The sequence below is a fragment of the Rhincodon typus genome, chromosome 15 (genome assembly GCF_021869965.1).
Source record: "Rhincodon typus isolate 14 chromosome 15, sRhiTyp1.1, whole genome shotgun sequence".
Lineage (NCBI taxonomy): Eukaryota > Metazoa > Chordata > Chondrichthyes > Orectolobiformes > Rhincodontidae > Rhincodon > Rhincodon typus.
Window position 1 is genome coordinate 23,161,918 of NC_063346.1, and position 16,495 is coordinate 23,178,412.

The 16,495-nt window shown below is 40.9% G+C and overlaps 1 protein-coding gene across 1 annotated transcript in view; it reads left to right on the forward strand.

Moving 5' to 3' along the window:
- The window catches only part of LOC109930249 (golgin subfamily A member 3-like), a 159,807-nt gene that overhangs the window by 104,112 nt on the left and 39,200 nt on the right, over positions 1–16,495 (forward strand). The window contains exon 6 of the mRNA XM_048606063.1: positions 7,627–7,701. Within this exon, the coding sequence (XP_048462020.1) occupies positions 7,627–7,701 (75 nt within the window). The remainder of the gene's footprint in view (positions 1–7,626; positions 7,702–16,495) is intronic.

A 16,495-nucleotide genomic window follows, 5' to 3' on the forward strand; every position in this document is an offset into this window, starting at 1 on the left:
GTTAATGTTGTTAATAAACTTCAGGTTATCTGTCTCAATAAGAACTCAGTCTTCCTGGTACATATTACAAGGGCTAACATATAAGGAGCTCTCACACCATATCATACTGGCAGTGGTTCTTTACCCACAGACCACAAGCAGAATCTTATAGGGGCCTGAATGACATGGGGTATGGTGAGAAATATGGCAGAATCACGCAAGAAGTCCAACAAGGCCGGTCTTGACATTGGGAGCAACATGCTGTATCGTGTAAGCTAGTTCCCTGCTTTGAAGCAAGATTCTTGCTTGGCATCAGCAAATTGGCTATTAAGGGAGATTATTACTTGTATACAACCTTATTAACTGCCTATCTTGCTTCATTAATTTACAACTTCCCATCCTACCACCCGCCATGAGAAAATTAGACGACTCAGAACCATTAAGGTGTAATGTCAGGGCATGGTGGGTGGGAGGATGGGGCACAGGAATGACAGTTGGAGGCAAAGTTGAATGTGGTGGCTATCCCCATGAAGCAGTGTGTAGAAACAGGCTATCAGGGTACTGCAATGTAAAACAGGACATGGAGACTCTGGGGGAGTAACTAGCAACCAGACTGAGTACACCGTTAGTGGTGTCCCAGTTATGGACCAGACCAAAACCCCAAAGTAGATTATAGAGATAGCCAAGACCCTAAATTCTTTATTTTTTAAAAGACAAGTATAAGGCCCTGTGTTCCAGATATGATTCAGTTTGTCCACCACTAAGCTTTAATCAAAACACACTTTATTCTTACAACATAGTTGAAATACAATAAAAGAAGAATTGACATAACTTTACTCTATTGAAATTCTTAACAAGATAATGTATTATTTAAGCACTAATCATCAACTGTTCCAATGTAGGCAGCATCCCATAAACACACCTTTGGCAAAAACAATTCAGCAACACAGTTATTAGTTTCACATGCTGTCTCTCTCCAGTCCAGTAGAAAGAAACACCGAAAGCAGCAATCTGCCCTTTTGATATTTTAAGAGGAAGCCTCTCTGCCTAAGACTTCACTCTAGCAGCAGCATATTCAAGCTTTCAACTACAGCAATCAGCAAAAACCACTAACTAATTGAAAGCAAAGCCATTGTCCTTTTTGAGTCTGTGTGAGCCTGACCCTGTCCACTCATGCTTCTTTTGCCTCACTATAAAAGAAAACACCAGGGAGAACTCAAAACAGTTTACCAACTGCCTGTCTGAAGGAGATATTTTGGCACCTCTCTGCAAGAGAAACAGGACAGAACAAATCTCTTAAAGGCATAGTATTTGGCACACCACTGCAAGCTGTGTTCCCTGCTATCACTTGCCATTCTCTAGATGCTAACTCCAATGGGAAAATGGCTTGGCAAAAGCCCCGAATGGGAAAGTACAGAGTCTGTTTGATGGGCAAAAGCACGGGATCCATATCTACAGGAATCTTGGCAGGGCAAATACAAAAAGCAGGCATTTGCAAACTGCAGCTACATTTAGTCTGCAATTATTTCATCATCTATCTGCAATGCATATAGTGTGAAGGTATTTCCAGTTAAAATGCTGGTTGAAAGCGATTTGCATCATGCCATTAGTCCTTGCAAATTGAACATTGACATTTCAATGATACAGCAATTAGGAGCAATTATTTTTAAAGCAGACAAATACTAGCCAAAACTGTGTCATAATTTGTCAAACTTTCATGGATGTTGTGGGAGGCAGAGACCATCTCTTCATCAACTGTCCTGTATGACAATAGACTCTATTAAATGCAGTGAAAAGTTGAATAGTTAATGTGTGCCTCGGGTGGGAGCACAGTGCCACTCACTTTTTGGTACAATGTGTTGCTCACTGAGCAGGCATGGCAGCTTCACCTAGTTGGAGCACATTGCTGACGCTGCATGAATGATGGAGACATGGTCCTTCTTATCGGGGTGCTGCGTGTCTGACTGTCTGGAGAAGTGTGTGCAGCCCTCATTTGGAGGACATGCCACCACTGAATCTTCTCAGAGTTAAGAACCTCTTTGTCTCCTTATGTTTACAGTATAGGTCATTTCCAGCAAGAGCCATGCACTCAGCCCCTAGTGGTAATGGGTGAACACAACTCACTAGCTCGTTAATTGGTGTGTGTCCGCTACCTTGACAGCTGTCACACTCATACATCCTGGAGCACTCTCATGTACCTGGTACATTTGAGGGGCCAGGAGCTTCCAAGGTTGATTACTGGGAACAAGGCAAACCCACCATGGCCATGGCTCATGACACCATGTACAGTGTTGCCTATGCTTCAACCAGTGCACAACTTGTCCTAGCATGCTGTGCTCTGTACAATTGGAGCAGGCAACAAGGTAATAAGATGAGGAACTGCAGGGAATGGGAACATTCTTTTAAGGTGGAGGACTAGAACACTGGGGAGGAAGCTGTCCTTGTGCATGACAGCTCAGCCGCATTGGGTGCTACAAACCAGACAGAATTTGATTGACTCCTAGTTCCAGTAAATGGAAGCTGGGTGTAGCAGGCAATTGTGAACTGTAAATTCTCATCAGTCAACATGCCAGCATTTAGTTTGCATTTTGATGCAAATTTGCTGCTTCTGTTTATTTTGTTGGTGGCCCTATATAAAAGCTGTTGTCCAATTGCTTTATTGTATGTGATGTTCCCCTACAGGACAATGGCAAGATGTGGGTCATCAGTGGGCACAGAGTACCAGTGACCTGGAGAGGGTGTTTAAACATGATTTAGCTGAGGACAATTAAATTGTGTGACCTTGTTGTTAAACAGCAAGAGGGATGAGATAATGTGGTTTTTATTTGCAATGAAATATCAACTATGCTTGTATGTGCCATTAGCAGCATGGCTTTGTGGTTTCTGTGCTGTTGCTTTGCTTTTGAGCAAGAACATCACATTGCCAACATTTGACTAGGTATACCACAACCTTTTAAAGATGGTGTGGGCACCAGGGATGCAGGTGCTCCAAAAGATATCAGGTGAATGACAAGTTCTTTGGAACACGTGTGCCACGGATACAGGGTAGGTAGTTAAGGCAAAACTCTCACAACAATAATATAGATGTTCTTTCATCAAATTCATCCATGAAGACTTGATACCAAGGAGACACGTATATAAATAAGAAACACAAAACCAGCAATAACCCTGCAATGTGGGGAAATAAAATGACAGTTAATTGAATTTGATTTTATTTCTGCCAGAAGTGGAAATTCATCTAAACTGGAGTGTTTAATTTGTGCACAAATACTGTCCAAAGAATCTTTGACATTCTCCAAGTTACAAAGGCATTGAAGTGCCAAACATTACATCTATAAGGACAAGAATTGTTTGCTTTCTTGTAAGAATAAATTTCATACAATAAAAATATACCAGTGGTGTGCCGCAAGGATCAGTGCTGGGTCCATTGTTTTTCATCATTTATATAAAAGATTTTGATGGGAAGGCTAGTAAGTTTGCGGATGATAGCAAAATTGGTGGTATAGTGGATAGTGAAGGAGGTTATCCAGGATTACAATGGCATCTTGATCAACTGGGTCAGTGGGCCGAGGAATGGAGGATGGAGTTTAATTTAGGTAAATGTGAGGGGTTGCATTTTGGTGAGACAAACCAGGGGCAGGACTTCCACAGTTAATGGTAGACCCTGGAGAGTGTTGTCTAACAGGGAGAGACCTGGGGGTTCAGGTACATACTTCCTTGAAAGTGGCGACACAGGTAGACAGGGTGGTGAAGAGGTGTTTGGCACGTTAGCCTTCATCGATCAGAGCATTGAGTACAGGATTTGTGACATCATGTTACAGCTGTACAAGACATTAATAAGGCCACTTTTGGAGGACTGCATACAATTCTGGTCACCTTGCCAAAGGAAGGATGTTATTAAACTGGGAAGAATGTATAAAAGATTTACAAGGATGTTACCGAAACTGGAGTGTTTGAGTTATAAGGAAAGGTTGGGTCGGCTGTGAATGTTTTCCCTGGACCATAGGAGGCTGAAGAGTGACCCTATAGAGATTTATAAAATCATGAGAGGCATAGATAAGGTGAATTTCCAAGGTCTTTTCCCCAGGGTAGGGGAGTCCAAAACTAGACGGCATAGGTTTAAGGTGAGAGGGGAAAGATTTAAAAGGAACCTGAAGGGCAACTTTTTCAAACACCAGGGTGGTGCATAGATGGAATGAGCTGCCAGAGGAAGTGGTACAGGTGGGTACAATTACAACATTTTAAAAGACACTTGGACAGGTACATGAATAGGAAAGGCTTAGAAGGATATGGACCAAACACAGGCAGCTGGGACTAGTTCAGTTTAGGAAACCCGGTCAGCATGGATGAGTTGGGTCAAAGGGCCTGTTTCTCTGCTTTTTGATTCTATGACTCTGACTTTTGCTGGGTCGCACAGTCCATGGAATATTAATAGCACATGAGGCATGTTCTTAGGAGGTTAAGAATCTCACTACTCTGTTTATTCTTCCTCTGCTTAAAATATTTACTCAATTTTCTTGTAAAGAAAGCAATAGTCTCTGACTTGGCCAATTCTATAGCAAAATATTCCAAGCTGTAACAACCCATTCCTAATTTGACACCTCACTATACAAGGCTTGACACCCACCCTTGAATTGGATAAAACCCTTAAGGTGGTAATTTATGATCACTAAAGGGCATCATTCCACCACCACTGATACTTTACCTATAGTGAGGAGAAGACCAGACCATTCAAGTAGCCCCACAGCTTTAGTTGATTGCAGCCAAATGGAAGGGTGAGGGGTTCCTCTGTACACAACAGAGGCAACATACCTATCCCCACCAACCAATGGACCCTCCTGTCTCCTTGAACCCAGCCCCTCCCCCCTCACTAAAAACCCCGACCTCAGGCTCCTCAGTGTGTGGGGATTACTTGCAGCTAAGGCACTGGTCACCACTCCCAGCTGGCATTGCTGGGAGTACAGAGTTCTGGGTATCCAATTGACCAGCAGCTCTCTAAAGTGGAATTTGCTCCTGAGAAGAAGATAGGAGCCACGCCCTAAAGCATTTAATGCTCCTCCCTGCGTTAATTTTCTGCACGATAATTGTTGGAATTGTAGGCAAACTCCCCTATCCCCACTTATTAGCTGGGGTGAGAAAGGAGTCTCTGGTGTCCTGTAAAATCCAGCTGAATATTTTATGCTGCCTCAACTTTAAATACTTCTTCTTTAAACAGTTTACTCAATATTTTACTCAGATTTGCCATTACCTCTTAGATTCTATTTTCCAATTTCTGGCTTTATTTATTTGCATGTGCATTTTCAGGGAATTATGTATCTGAACCTTAGTGTATATCCTATGCCTTGTTAATCTCCCAAAATGTATTACTGAATCTTAATTCACATTACCACTTGCTGACCTATACTGCCAGCCTGTCTCTTCCTGAAAGCTCTTCTCTTCTTTGCCAAATTTAATAATTTTGGAAGTGATGCCAACCACCCCAGCAAACCGAGGCATATAAATAACAAGCGGGTCAGAGCACCAATGCTTCACCAGAGGCGCACTGACGGTGTTACCTAGCAGCGTGACGAAACGTCTGCAATCAAAGACATCGGCTTGGCAAGCAAGTCTACAACCTCATCCACAACCCGAGCTACAAATCTTCTTAAAAACTAGGTTGAAATACCAACAATATTTAAGCTATCTTAATATTTGGAGATGCAGTAGCCCTCCCCCTGCATCTTTAGTCCAATGGAGGGGCCTTCTCGAAGCTACACCACTGACAATGATCAAAAACACTAATCCCTCCTCCTCTCCCTCCCCCTCATTTGCTGAGGCCTTCCGGTGACCCTGGTAATCCCAACACACTCATCCACAGTCTATGTTCCAGTTATAATCTCCAGCCTAGGCCTAATGTGGTACTGGCAGTGTCTACAGCTTGTGGTATCTCCTGATACTGGACAGCTTTCGGTCTCTGGTTGGACAGGAGCTTTTGGAGTGGTGGAGCTGTTAGAAATAATCCCAATGGGGTTCCAGGAAATGTTTGTGGTGGGAAAGCCTCCTGCACTGTATTTTGGGACTGGCCCATCACTGGATTAGGAGGTTCAGAGGGATTGTGAATTACCATATAATTCAGAAGAAATATGTGGGTTGGTGACCATGTTGCCTTCCTTACTGCCCCCAATTAAATCCAGCGTGGGAAAGGTCAAGGATGGCCTTCTCACCTAGACGCTAAATGATGCTCCTCTGCATTTAAAGGCCTCATCCTTCAGTCGGTGTTCACTAGATACATGTGGACAACATGTTGGCAAACACTGAAGGCTATTTCTGAAGCCTGGTACGACAGATCCCACCAACCTGGTTAGCATGTGCCCACTAGCGGGACCCACTGGTTGGCAAGCGATGGCCTCATGGAGGACCTCGCCTGTCCTTATTTTGACACTTCTCCCCACCAACACTGAGTTTCCCTGACTGGACCCAGAAATCCACTTGGCTCATCTTTCTTCCAAGTCTCCAGTAATGATCCTCGGCCAGGCTCTATCGGAGTTCTTGTAGCCCTCTAACCCTAACACAGCCACAATGCCAGTGATGATGCTGGAGAGCTGTCAGCCTTCAACTGGCTGGTAGCTTTCAGTCTCTGATGGGCTAGAAGTTTTCTAAGAGACAGGACATTTGCTCTGAAAATGCTAAATAACAACTATAATGACCAGTGACTTGAGTGCTAAGGCCTCAAGATCTTTCTCTAGCAGTAATTCCTCAAGTACATTCTAACTTACCATATCGAATAAACAACCATTAGCCATTTCCCATTTAATTTTGGTAAATTTCCATCCAACACACGTTATTTGAGAGAGTGTCAAATGCATCCCTGAAATCAAAACAGATAACATCCAGTACATTTTTACCTCACCACTATGTCTGTCAAGTACAAAAACAAATCATTCAAACATGACCTACCACTAAAACAGTGCAGATTTTCTCCGATTAACTCACCAACTTCAAGAGATTCCTTTATATTATTCTCATAATATTTTGTAACATTGTCCTGATGATGAATGTAAGGTACACATGTTTAACTTGATAGTTCAGACCTCACATGATTTTATTATAGATGAGCTATTTATAGAAGAAATCATAACCTTTCTTGCAAAAAAGCTTAATTTATTTTTGGCTCGAAACTCTTTACAGAAATCAGCTTTCTTTATGCTCCTGAGATATGATAACAATGCAAAGAGGTTTGTCAGATTGATGGCATAAACTTGCAACATTGATTACATTCCTTATTATCTCATGACAAATCAAGATTAAAAAAATCTGGTCTAATGTATTTAAAAATATTGACAAACAATTCTGATTAAGCATATTAACTTAAATAAAAAAGGTATTAAATATAAATATATAAATATCTTAGAACATAAAAACCAAAAAGACTTCGCAATAACAAATAAGACACCTTTCTGGATCTGTTCCCTCTCTAATAACTGGCTGAGTTTTTGTTTGTAGCTTGGCTCTAATAATTTGGAAAATCTTATGCATTAAGCTACTGCAAAAAATACTTACAGTTAGAAAGTAGGGCCAACAATTTAGTGGTGTACGTTCACAACATCATTGTAGCATTGTTTTTAAAATGACTAGAAGTTCTTCAAGCATGTCTATTTGTGTTCGCAGCTTGGATGTTCTCACACAACTGTTCAAGAGAACCAAACTCAATCCTTCAGGGCCACAAGTCTACTGAAAACTGAGGTACAAAAATGCAATTACTATTGAGCAGGAAAGTATAACTTATATTACAATATCATTCTGGGAAATCAATATGCTTCCAACAAATGGAATTAGTTGTACTAGTTGAGAATAAATATTTTTCAGAAAGTAGTCATAGGTGAATAATGCATTTTTTCACTTCAGCCATTGATGCTTACACTGATTTTTTTTTATAATTTTGGTGGAAATCAATTTAAAATAAATGTTTTTCAGTGAAAAGCACAGCCTGAGTGTATGGAAATAAATTCAACTTACCTTGAATATTTACGCCTTCTTTCCAATGTGCTAGAATATTTTAAATTGATTTTGAATGGACTTCAAAAGCAGGTTTCAGAAACTTGATGGAAAATTGGTCAATTTTGCCAACGATAGGAGGGACAATATAATCAGAGGAAATAAACTACAAAATAAATTTGAGATAATATGCAACCAGGCAAGAAAAATGACAGTTGTAATGTGATACAAATAAGTGTAAAGTACTACACATATCAAGAAAAACTGCACCATGAAATAGCAAAGATGAAATTGAATGTGACCTAGATGCCTTCGTAAACATTAAGGACAGTATGTGAGTTCGAAGTGCAATATGTGAGTGTGTCACTTGTGTTCACCTTGTTCCTCTTCACTTTTTATATGCCTCACCAGGTCCTCCCCCATCTTATAATTTCATGTTTTTCACAAAGTGGATTTCTCTGTGTTTGTGTTTGACAATAATGGACCGACAACACACAATGAGAAGCTTGGTTAAGACTCTACAAAGATACGGCCACTTCCAACTCTAAGGCATAAAGAGGAGCTCAAGATGACACATATTTTAGAATGCTTGAGCATGAAGTATCCCTTGAAATATAAGAACATTAGAAGTAGGAGCAGAGGTGGGATATTCACCCGCTCAATCTTGTCCCACTATTCAGTAAGATCAAGGCTGATTTGCCCTAGGCCTCATCTCCTGCTTTGTGCCAGCTTCGCATAGCCCTCAACTCGTCAATATTTGAAAAATCTATCTCCCTCCTCTTTAAATAATTTCAAGGATCTAAACTCCACTCTCTGTTGAGTAGAGGTTTCCAGACATTCACTACCCTCTGAGAGAAGAAATTCTTTTATATCTTTGTTAAAGTGAATGCCCACTTGTTCTATCCCTCATAGTTCAAGACTCCCCCCCTCATGGAAACATCTTTTCAACATCTATCCTGTCAAGCCACCTCAAAATCTTGAGTGTTTCATTTTTCTTCTCTTCTTCTAAATTCTACTGAATAAAAGCCTACCCTGTTCATCCATTCTAGAAAAGTCAACCCCTTGATTTCAGAAATCAGCCTATTGAAACACTTCTGAACTGCCTTCAATGCCAATATATCCTTTCTGCAATACATGAACCAAAACGTATATAGTACTTCAGGAATGGCCTCACCAATACCCTGCATAATTGTAACAAGACTTCCCTATTTTTAAACTCCAACCCCCCCTCCAATAAAGGCCAAAATTCCATTTGCCTTCTTAACTACTTTCTGCACCTGCATGCTAACGTCTAGGGTTTCATTGCAGAAGAACACTCAGATTCCTCAGTACTACATTTTTGGATCTTCTCTCTATTGAAATAATAGTTTGCTTTTTGATACTTCATACCAAAGTGGATGACTTCATACTTTCCTACATTAACCTATGTCCTCTTCGAAATTCTTTATGTCCTCATCACACAACATGCCTTCCCACCTATTGTTTATATTATCAACAAATTCAGATACATTACTCTCTGCCCCTCCTCCCAATCAATAATATTGATGATAAGTAATTGGGGCCTTAGGATTGATCCTTCTGGTACGCCACCAGTTGCACCTTTCCAAACTGTTAAAGACCCATTAATCCTGATCTCTGCCTTCTATGTGTTAACCAATCCTCAATAAATGACCCATAATATCATGAGCTGCTATCTTGTATAATGACCATTTATATGGCACCTTATTGAATTCCTTCTAGATATCTAAATACACTACATCTACTGATTCCTTTTATTACTCCTGCTTATTATATCCTCAAAGAACTCTAGCAAATTTGACAAACATGGTTTCTCTTTCACAAAACCATATTGGCTGTGTTTGATTGATAGTCTCGTCTGTTTTTTTCAAAAGTCTTCACCAAAGTAACAAACTTCATATGCCATTAATTTACAAACCCCAAATTCTGAAACTGATGTTTATGTATACCTGTATGTCTTTCATCACAAGTTCAGAAGACACCAGGGTTCAGTTTTAGTTTTAATTTTAGTTTCTCTCCTATGGTCGGGGTTTATCAAAAATAGTCATGTCACCAGAATGGTTTAGTTTGTGAAGCTGCCAAACAAGAAGAATTGAGTTACAACTCGACAGGTCATCAGAGCTGAAAATGTTTAGGCTCTCAGATTTATGAACTGTTTATGTTGACAAATTTTGAAAGGACCCATAAAATTGGTTAGACAGTTCATGGCAACAAATCTATTACGAATCAACAAAGGAGGAACCCCGAAGAATTGAGGCAGGGCTGTGATTTCTATGAATTTGAGTCTCTATAATTGGATGTGGGAAATGGATTGAAATACTGTTGTGCCTTGTTGTTTGAGAAACTTGGAACTGCCTTCTATACTTCAATAGGCTTTTTAAAAATATATTTTGTGCTATAGATTTCTGTTCAGTTGTTAAAGAAAATTTGCAGCCTCCTGTGAATATGTTTTAGTGACTAATCACCACATTAACTAATTGCATAAAAATAAACATGATCTATCCAGCCAGATTTCATTCTGGGATCTGACTTGTTGAGTAGTATCACCACATGGGATCATAACAAGCAGGGCCTTTGAGCCAGGATTTGAATTTATTGAATATAAGAGGGATCTGTGTCTCTTTTAAAGAAATTGGTATATGGAGGTACTGGACATAAAACAGGAGTGTTGTGGTGAAGTTTATTGCATTGATTGGAATTTCAAATGTCTTTAATATTGAGAATTTTTGTTTATTCATTAATGTGATGTGGTGTCACTGGCGGGGCCAGCATTTATTGCCTATTCTTAGTTGCCCTTCAGAAGGGGAGGTGATGGCCAAGTGGTATTATTGCTAGACTGCTAATCCAGAGACCCAGATAACGTTCTGGGGACCCAGGTTCAAATCCCTGCCACAGCAAATGGTGGAATTTGAATTCAGTAAATAACTGGAATTAACAATCTAATGATGACCATGAATCCATTGTCGATTTTCGGAAAAATCCATCTGGAAGGAAACTGCTATTCTTACCTGGTCTGGCCTACATGTGACTCCAGACCCACAGCAATGTGGTTGACTCTGAACTGCCTGCTGGGCAATTAGGGATGGGCAATAAATGCTGCCTGGTCAGCGATGCTCTCATCCCATGAATGAATAAAGAAAAAAAAAGACAGTGGTGGTGATCTGCCTTCTTGAACCACGGCAGTCCATTTGGTAGAGGTACTCCATAATGCTATTAGGGAGCAAGTTCCAGGATTTTCACCTAGTAACACTGAGAAACAGCAATATATTTCTAAGTCAGAATAGTGAGTGGTTTTGAGGGGAACTGACAGATTTGGGTATTCCCATGTATCTCTCGCCGTTGCCCTTCTAGATGGTAATAGTCGCATGTTTTGAAAGGCGCTGTCTAAGGAACTTTGGTCAGTTTCTGCAGTGCATTTTGTAGATGCTGCACACTGCTGCTACTGAGGTGGAGGGAGTGAATGTTTGTGAATGTGGTGCCAATCAAATGTGTTGCTTTGTCCTGGATGGTGCCAAGTTTTTTGAGTGTTGTTGGAACTGCTCTCATCCAGACAAGTGGAGAGGATTCCATTATATTCTTGATTTGTGCCTTGTAGATGGTGAACAGACTTCGGTGAGTTAGGACATGAGTTACTTACTGCAGTATTCAAAGCTTCTGACCTGTTCTAGTAGCCATTGTGTTTACGCGGCTGGCCCAGTTCCGTTTTTATTCAATGGTAAAGCGTAGGATGTTGATAGTCGGGGATTTAGCAATGGTAATGTTATTGAATGTAATAGTTAGATTCTCTAATTTCTTGGAGATGGTCAGATGGTCAGTCCCTGGAATTTGTATGGTGTAAGAGTTACTCGTCACTTGTCAGCCCAAAGTTGGATATTGTCCAGGTTTTGCTGTACTTGGGCATAAACTGCTTCAGTGTCTCAGGAGTTGCAAATGGTGCTGAACCTTATGCAGGAATCAGCAAACATGTCCACTCTGTCCTTATTAAGCAGGGAAGATCAGTCCTGAATCAGGTGAAAGTGTTTGGGTCTTGGACCCTACACTGAGGAACTCTTGCAAAGATGTCCTGGAGCTGAAATGACTGACCTCCAAAAGCCACAATCATCTTCTTTTGTGCTAGGTCTGACTCTAAACAGTTGAGCGTTAAAATTGACAATATATAATAAAAAATACATCTTTCAACAAAACCTCCCCAAGAAAAGAATAAAAAATGTATCCTTACAAGGCATTTTCATTTCCTGTCATGAAGATTTTCTTAACACAATTACTATGTTGCATTGATTGTAACAGCATATTTACAATGAGCATAGAATGAGTTTCATAACAAACATATTTTACATAAGTCCATTTGAATCACAACATTTGCTTTCCTTCACATGTGCTCTTGACAAAACTTCTGCTATAATATGGGCTTTTTGGGCATGTGAGTGACTTTTACATTGTCTGACTGTAGGATTAAACACCAACAAAACAACTATAGGATCTCGTCCAAATTTCTGCATGAACGTAAAGGATTTCGGGTCCATCAAAATAAATTTTTCTTCTGAGTTTCTGGGTACATAAATTGCAAACTATTGTAGAACCAACACATGACTAGGTGTCTCTTTCTGTAGAATATTTTTGTTGACAGGCATTCGGTTTCTTCGGAAAATAACTGACAGTCCATTCAATCCACATTTCATCCTCTTATAATAAAATGACACCCTCACTGAAGTTACTGGCATCAACAGCCAGTTTGAATGGCTTCTCCTAATTCTGTGCTGCTAAACGTGATGCAGTTGTCAGCACAACCTTCACATTGTCAAAGATAATCTGACATTCTTTTCTGCATTCAAATTTCTTGCCTTTCTTTAATAAATCTATCAAAGAAGCCACTATGGTGTTCAGCTTTGGAACAAATTCCTGATAAAATCCATTCATACAAATGTAATGCAAAGTTTCACACTTTTATGTTAAGCATGGAAAAATCCAAAATAGCCTTTATTTTAACTTCTCTCGACTCATTAGGAGTATCCCTAATGGCAAACAGTAACACAGGAATGTCATTATTCCCATCATTAGGACATTCAGGATAATAACTCTAATAATGATGTTTGAAGTTTGCTGCCATCTTTCTAATGCATCTTGAGAATTTCAGTGACGGGTTGAAAATGCAAATTACTATATCCCAAACTATTATTTATTTCCTTGAATATTTCTGACTTAAAATTTAAACTTTATTCTGATTATATTCATTTGGGTAAAACATATCTTTAAAAAGTTAGCTATTTTTCTCACTATCATCTTGGAAGTAGTTTTTCCTGATGACAGGTTACTGGACTCGAAATGTTAACTCTGTTTTTCAATTCCTCAAGAATTTTCCACTTGTAACATCATTTTTGAACAGCCACCCCAAGATAAGAAGCATCAGGATGAGTACTTAAAATGCCAGGGCATTGTAGGCTGTGGACCAAGTACAGGTAAATGAGATTTATATAGTTTGATGTTTGTTGGTTAGCATTGATATGGTGGCTGGAAGGGCCTGTTTCTAGGACTTATGACTCTATAAAATCAGATCCTTCGACAGGTATTTGTTTCACATCTCTGATTACATCTTCTCAATTTACTACCTTGTTCTGTAATCTAACTCAACATAATTAAAATGTTTTTAACCTCCATGTATACCTCCAGTCAACAATTTCTCCTTCATTAATGTTTATGGAAGAAAATGATGTTGTCAACCAGCAAAAGGACTTACTTGCTTCAGGATCCCTTAATATCTTTATTGATTTACCTCCTTGATTTGAAGCAGAAGGAAATATCTCTCCCTTTACAATAAAATGCCCAAAACCTCCAATGGTCTGATTCCTACCATCAATAATTCAGAAAGAATTTTCTTGACCAGAGTAATCTTCCCCTTCTAAGTAAATTCTAAGGACACATGTTCTGTTTGTACTACAGTTACAGTTTTAACATCTACTTCTTTCTTGATGGACCTATGCTGAGGATTCCTTAGACTTTCCTACTGCTGTGCAATCATTCTTAGATTTTACATCTGGTGTAAGAGGACACATCTTTTTATTTCTTCTACTATGACGGAAAATGAGAAAAATGGACACTGCTTTAAAAAGGGAAGAAGATACCAGGTACTATTTGCAGCTTTGAAAAACAAATGTTGCTATCTGACACATATGAAATAGTGTGGTGAATCTTACATTTTCTTTGAGCTAAGTTCTGTCGAGAACTGAAGACTCCTGCTCGAGAACTTGCCGCTCCCCTAGACAAGCTGTTCCTGTACAGTTACAACACTGGCATCTACCCAACAACATGGAAAATTGCCCAAGTATGTCCTGTACATAAGAAGCAGGACAAATCCAACCTGGCCAATTACCACCCCATCAGTCTACTGCCAATTATCAGTAAAGTGATGGAAGGTGTCCTCAACAGTTTTATCAAATAGCACCTGCTCAGCAATAGAGATAGTAGGAGCTGCAGATGCTGGAGAATCTGAGATAACAAGGTGTAGAGCTGGATGAACACAGCAGGCCAAGCAGCATCAGAAAATCTGAAGAAGGGTCTAGGCTCGAAACATCAGCCTTCCTGCTCCTCTAATGCTGCTTGGCCTGCTGTGTTCATCCAGCTCTACACCTTGTTACCCCTGCTCAGCAATAACCTGCTCAGTGACGCCCAGTTTGGGTTCCTCCAGGGCCACTCAAGGCTGCATTCTACCAAATGTGGCATCATAGAACCCTAGCAAAACTGGAATCAATGGGTATCGGGGGAAAGCTCTCCAGTGGTTAGAGTCATTCCTGACACATAGGAAAATGGTCATGCTTGTTGGAGGTCAGTCATCTCACTCCAGGACATCTCTGCAGGAGCTCCTCAGGGTAGTGTCCTGGCCCCAACCATCTTCAGCTGCTTCATCAATGACCTTCCCTTCATCGTAAGGTCAGAAGTGGGGATATTCGCCAATAATTGCACAATATTCAGCACCATTTGTGACTCCACAGACACTGAAGCAGTCCATGTTCATATGTAACAAGATCTGAACAATATCCAGGTTTGGGCTGACAAGTGGCAAGTAACATTTGCGCCACACAAATGCCAGGCTATGACCATCACCAACAAGAGACAATCTAACCACTGCCCCTTGTCATTCAATGGTGTTACCATAACTAAATCCCTCACTATCAACATCCTGGGAGTTATCATTGATCAGAAACTCAACTGGATTCACTACATAAATACAGCGGCTACAAGAGCAGGTCAGAGACTAGGAATGCTGCAAGACTAACTCACCTCCTGACTCCCCAAAGCTAGTCCACCATCTACAAGGCAAAAGTTAGGAGTGTTATGGAATTCTGCCCACTTGCCTGGATGAGTGCAGCCCCAACAAGACTCAAGAAGCTTGATTTTTAGTACATCCACAAGCATCCACTACCCCCACCACGGACGCTCAGTAGCAGCAGTGTGTACGATCTACAAGATGCACTGCAGAAATTCACCAAAGACCTTCAGACAGCACCTTCCAAACCCATGACCACTTCCATCTAGTAGGACAAGGGCAGTTGATATATGGGAACACCACCACCTTCAAGTTCCCCTCCAATCCACTCACCATCCTCACTTGGAAATATATCACCGTTCGATCACTGTTGCTGGGGCAAAATCCTGGAATTTGCTCCCTAATGGCATTGTGGGTCAACCCACAGCAGGTGGACTGCAGCGGTTCAAGAAGGCAGCCCACCACCACCTTCTCAAGGGCAACTAGGGATAGGCAAGAAATGCTGGCCAGCCAGTGACGCCCACATCCCACAAAAATGAATAAAAAATGGTTTTTAGATGGTTTCTCGCCACGAGGTCTATCAAAATTTTTCACCGTATCTTACCAAGCATACTTCCATAACTACTTAGACTGCACCCATGAGGTCCCTCATGTCCAATTCTAGCCCCATTTTACTATGCGCACTTCCAAGAACTACTTGCCACCTAGTGGATATCTGCCGAAAGACCCGCATTGCTTATGCTCACTCCATCTTTAAAAACCTACTGAACACCCAGAGAAGAACTGTCATCCCAAAGTTGCTCCATACGGCTCCTGAATTTGCCCTGAACATGCCAGACCGGGCAAAGTTGGCACCTTGATTCCGGGCTGGGACCTGGAAGTCCTGCTGGATTGGGTGAGGCATAGGTGGGACTTCTTCTCCCCCAGCAGTGGAGGCCAATGGTGACCACGCAAGTCCAGGACTAGCACCCAGATTACAGCAGTCTCAGTCATCTGAAGGAATGCCCAGCTCTTTAAGAAGAAGAGGAATGTTAATGCCTTTCTCCATACTGCCAGCATTAGTGCCGCCATCTTCTGTCTGATACCGCATACTTACTCTGTCTCTGTGACTATATCCACCTTCCTCCAAGGCTTATGATCCACCACTGTCACTATTGCCTGCAACATCTTCCCTTATTTGCTGTCACCACTGCCCCCCCCCCCCCGACACTGGTGGCCCCTAAGCCTTGGAGGAAGGTGGATATAGTCACAGAGACAGAGTAA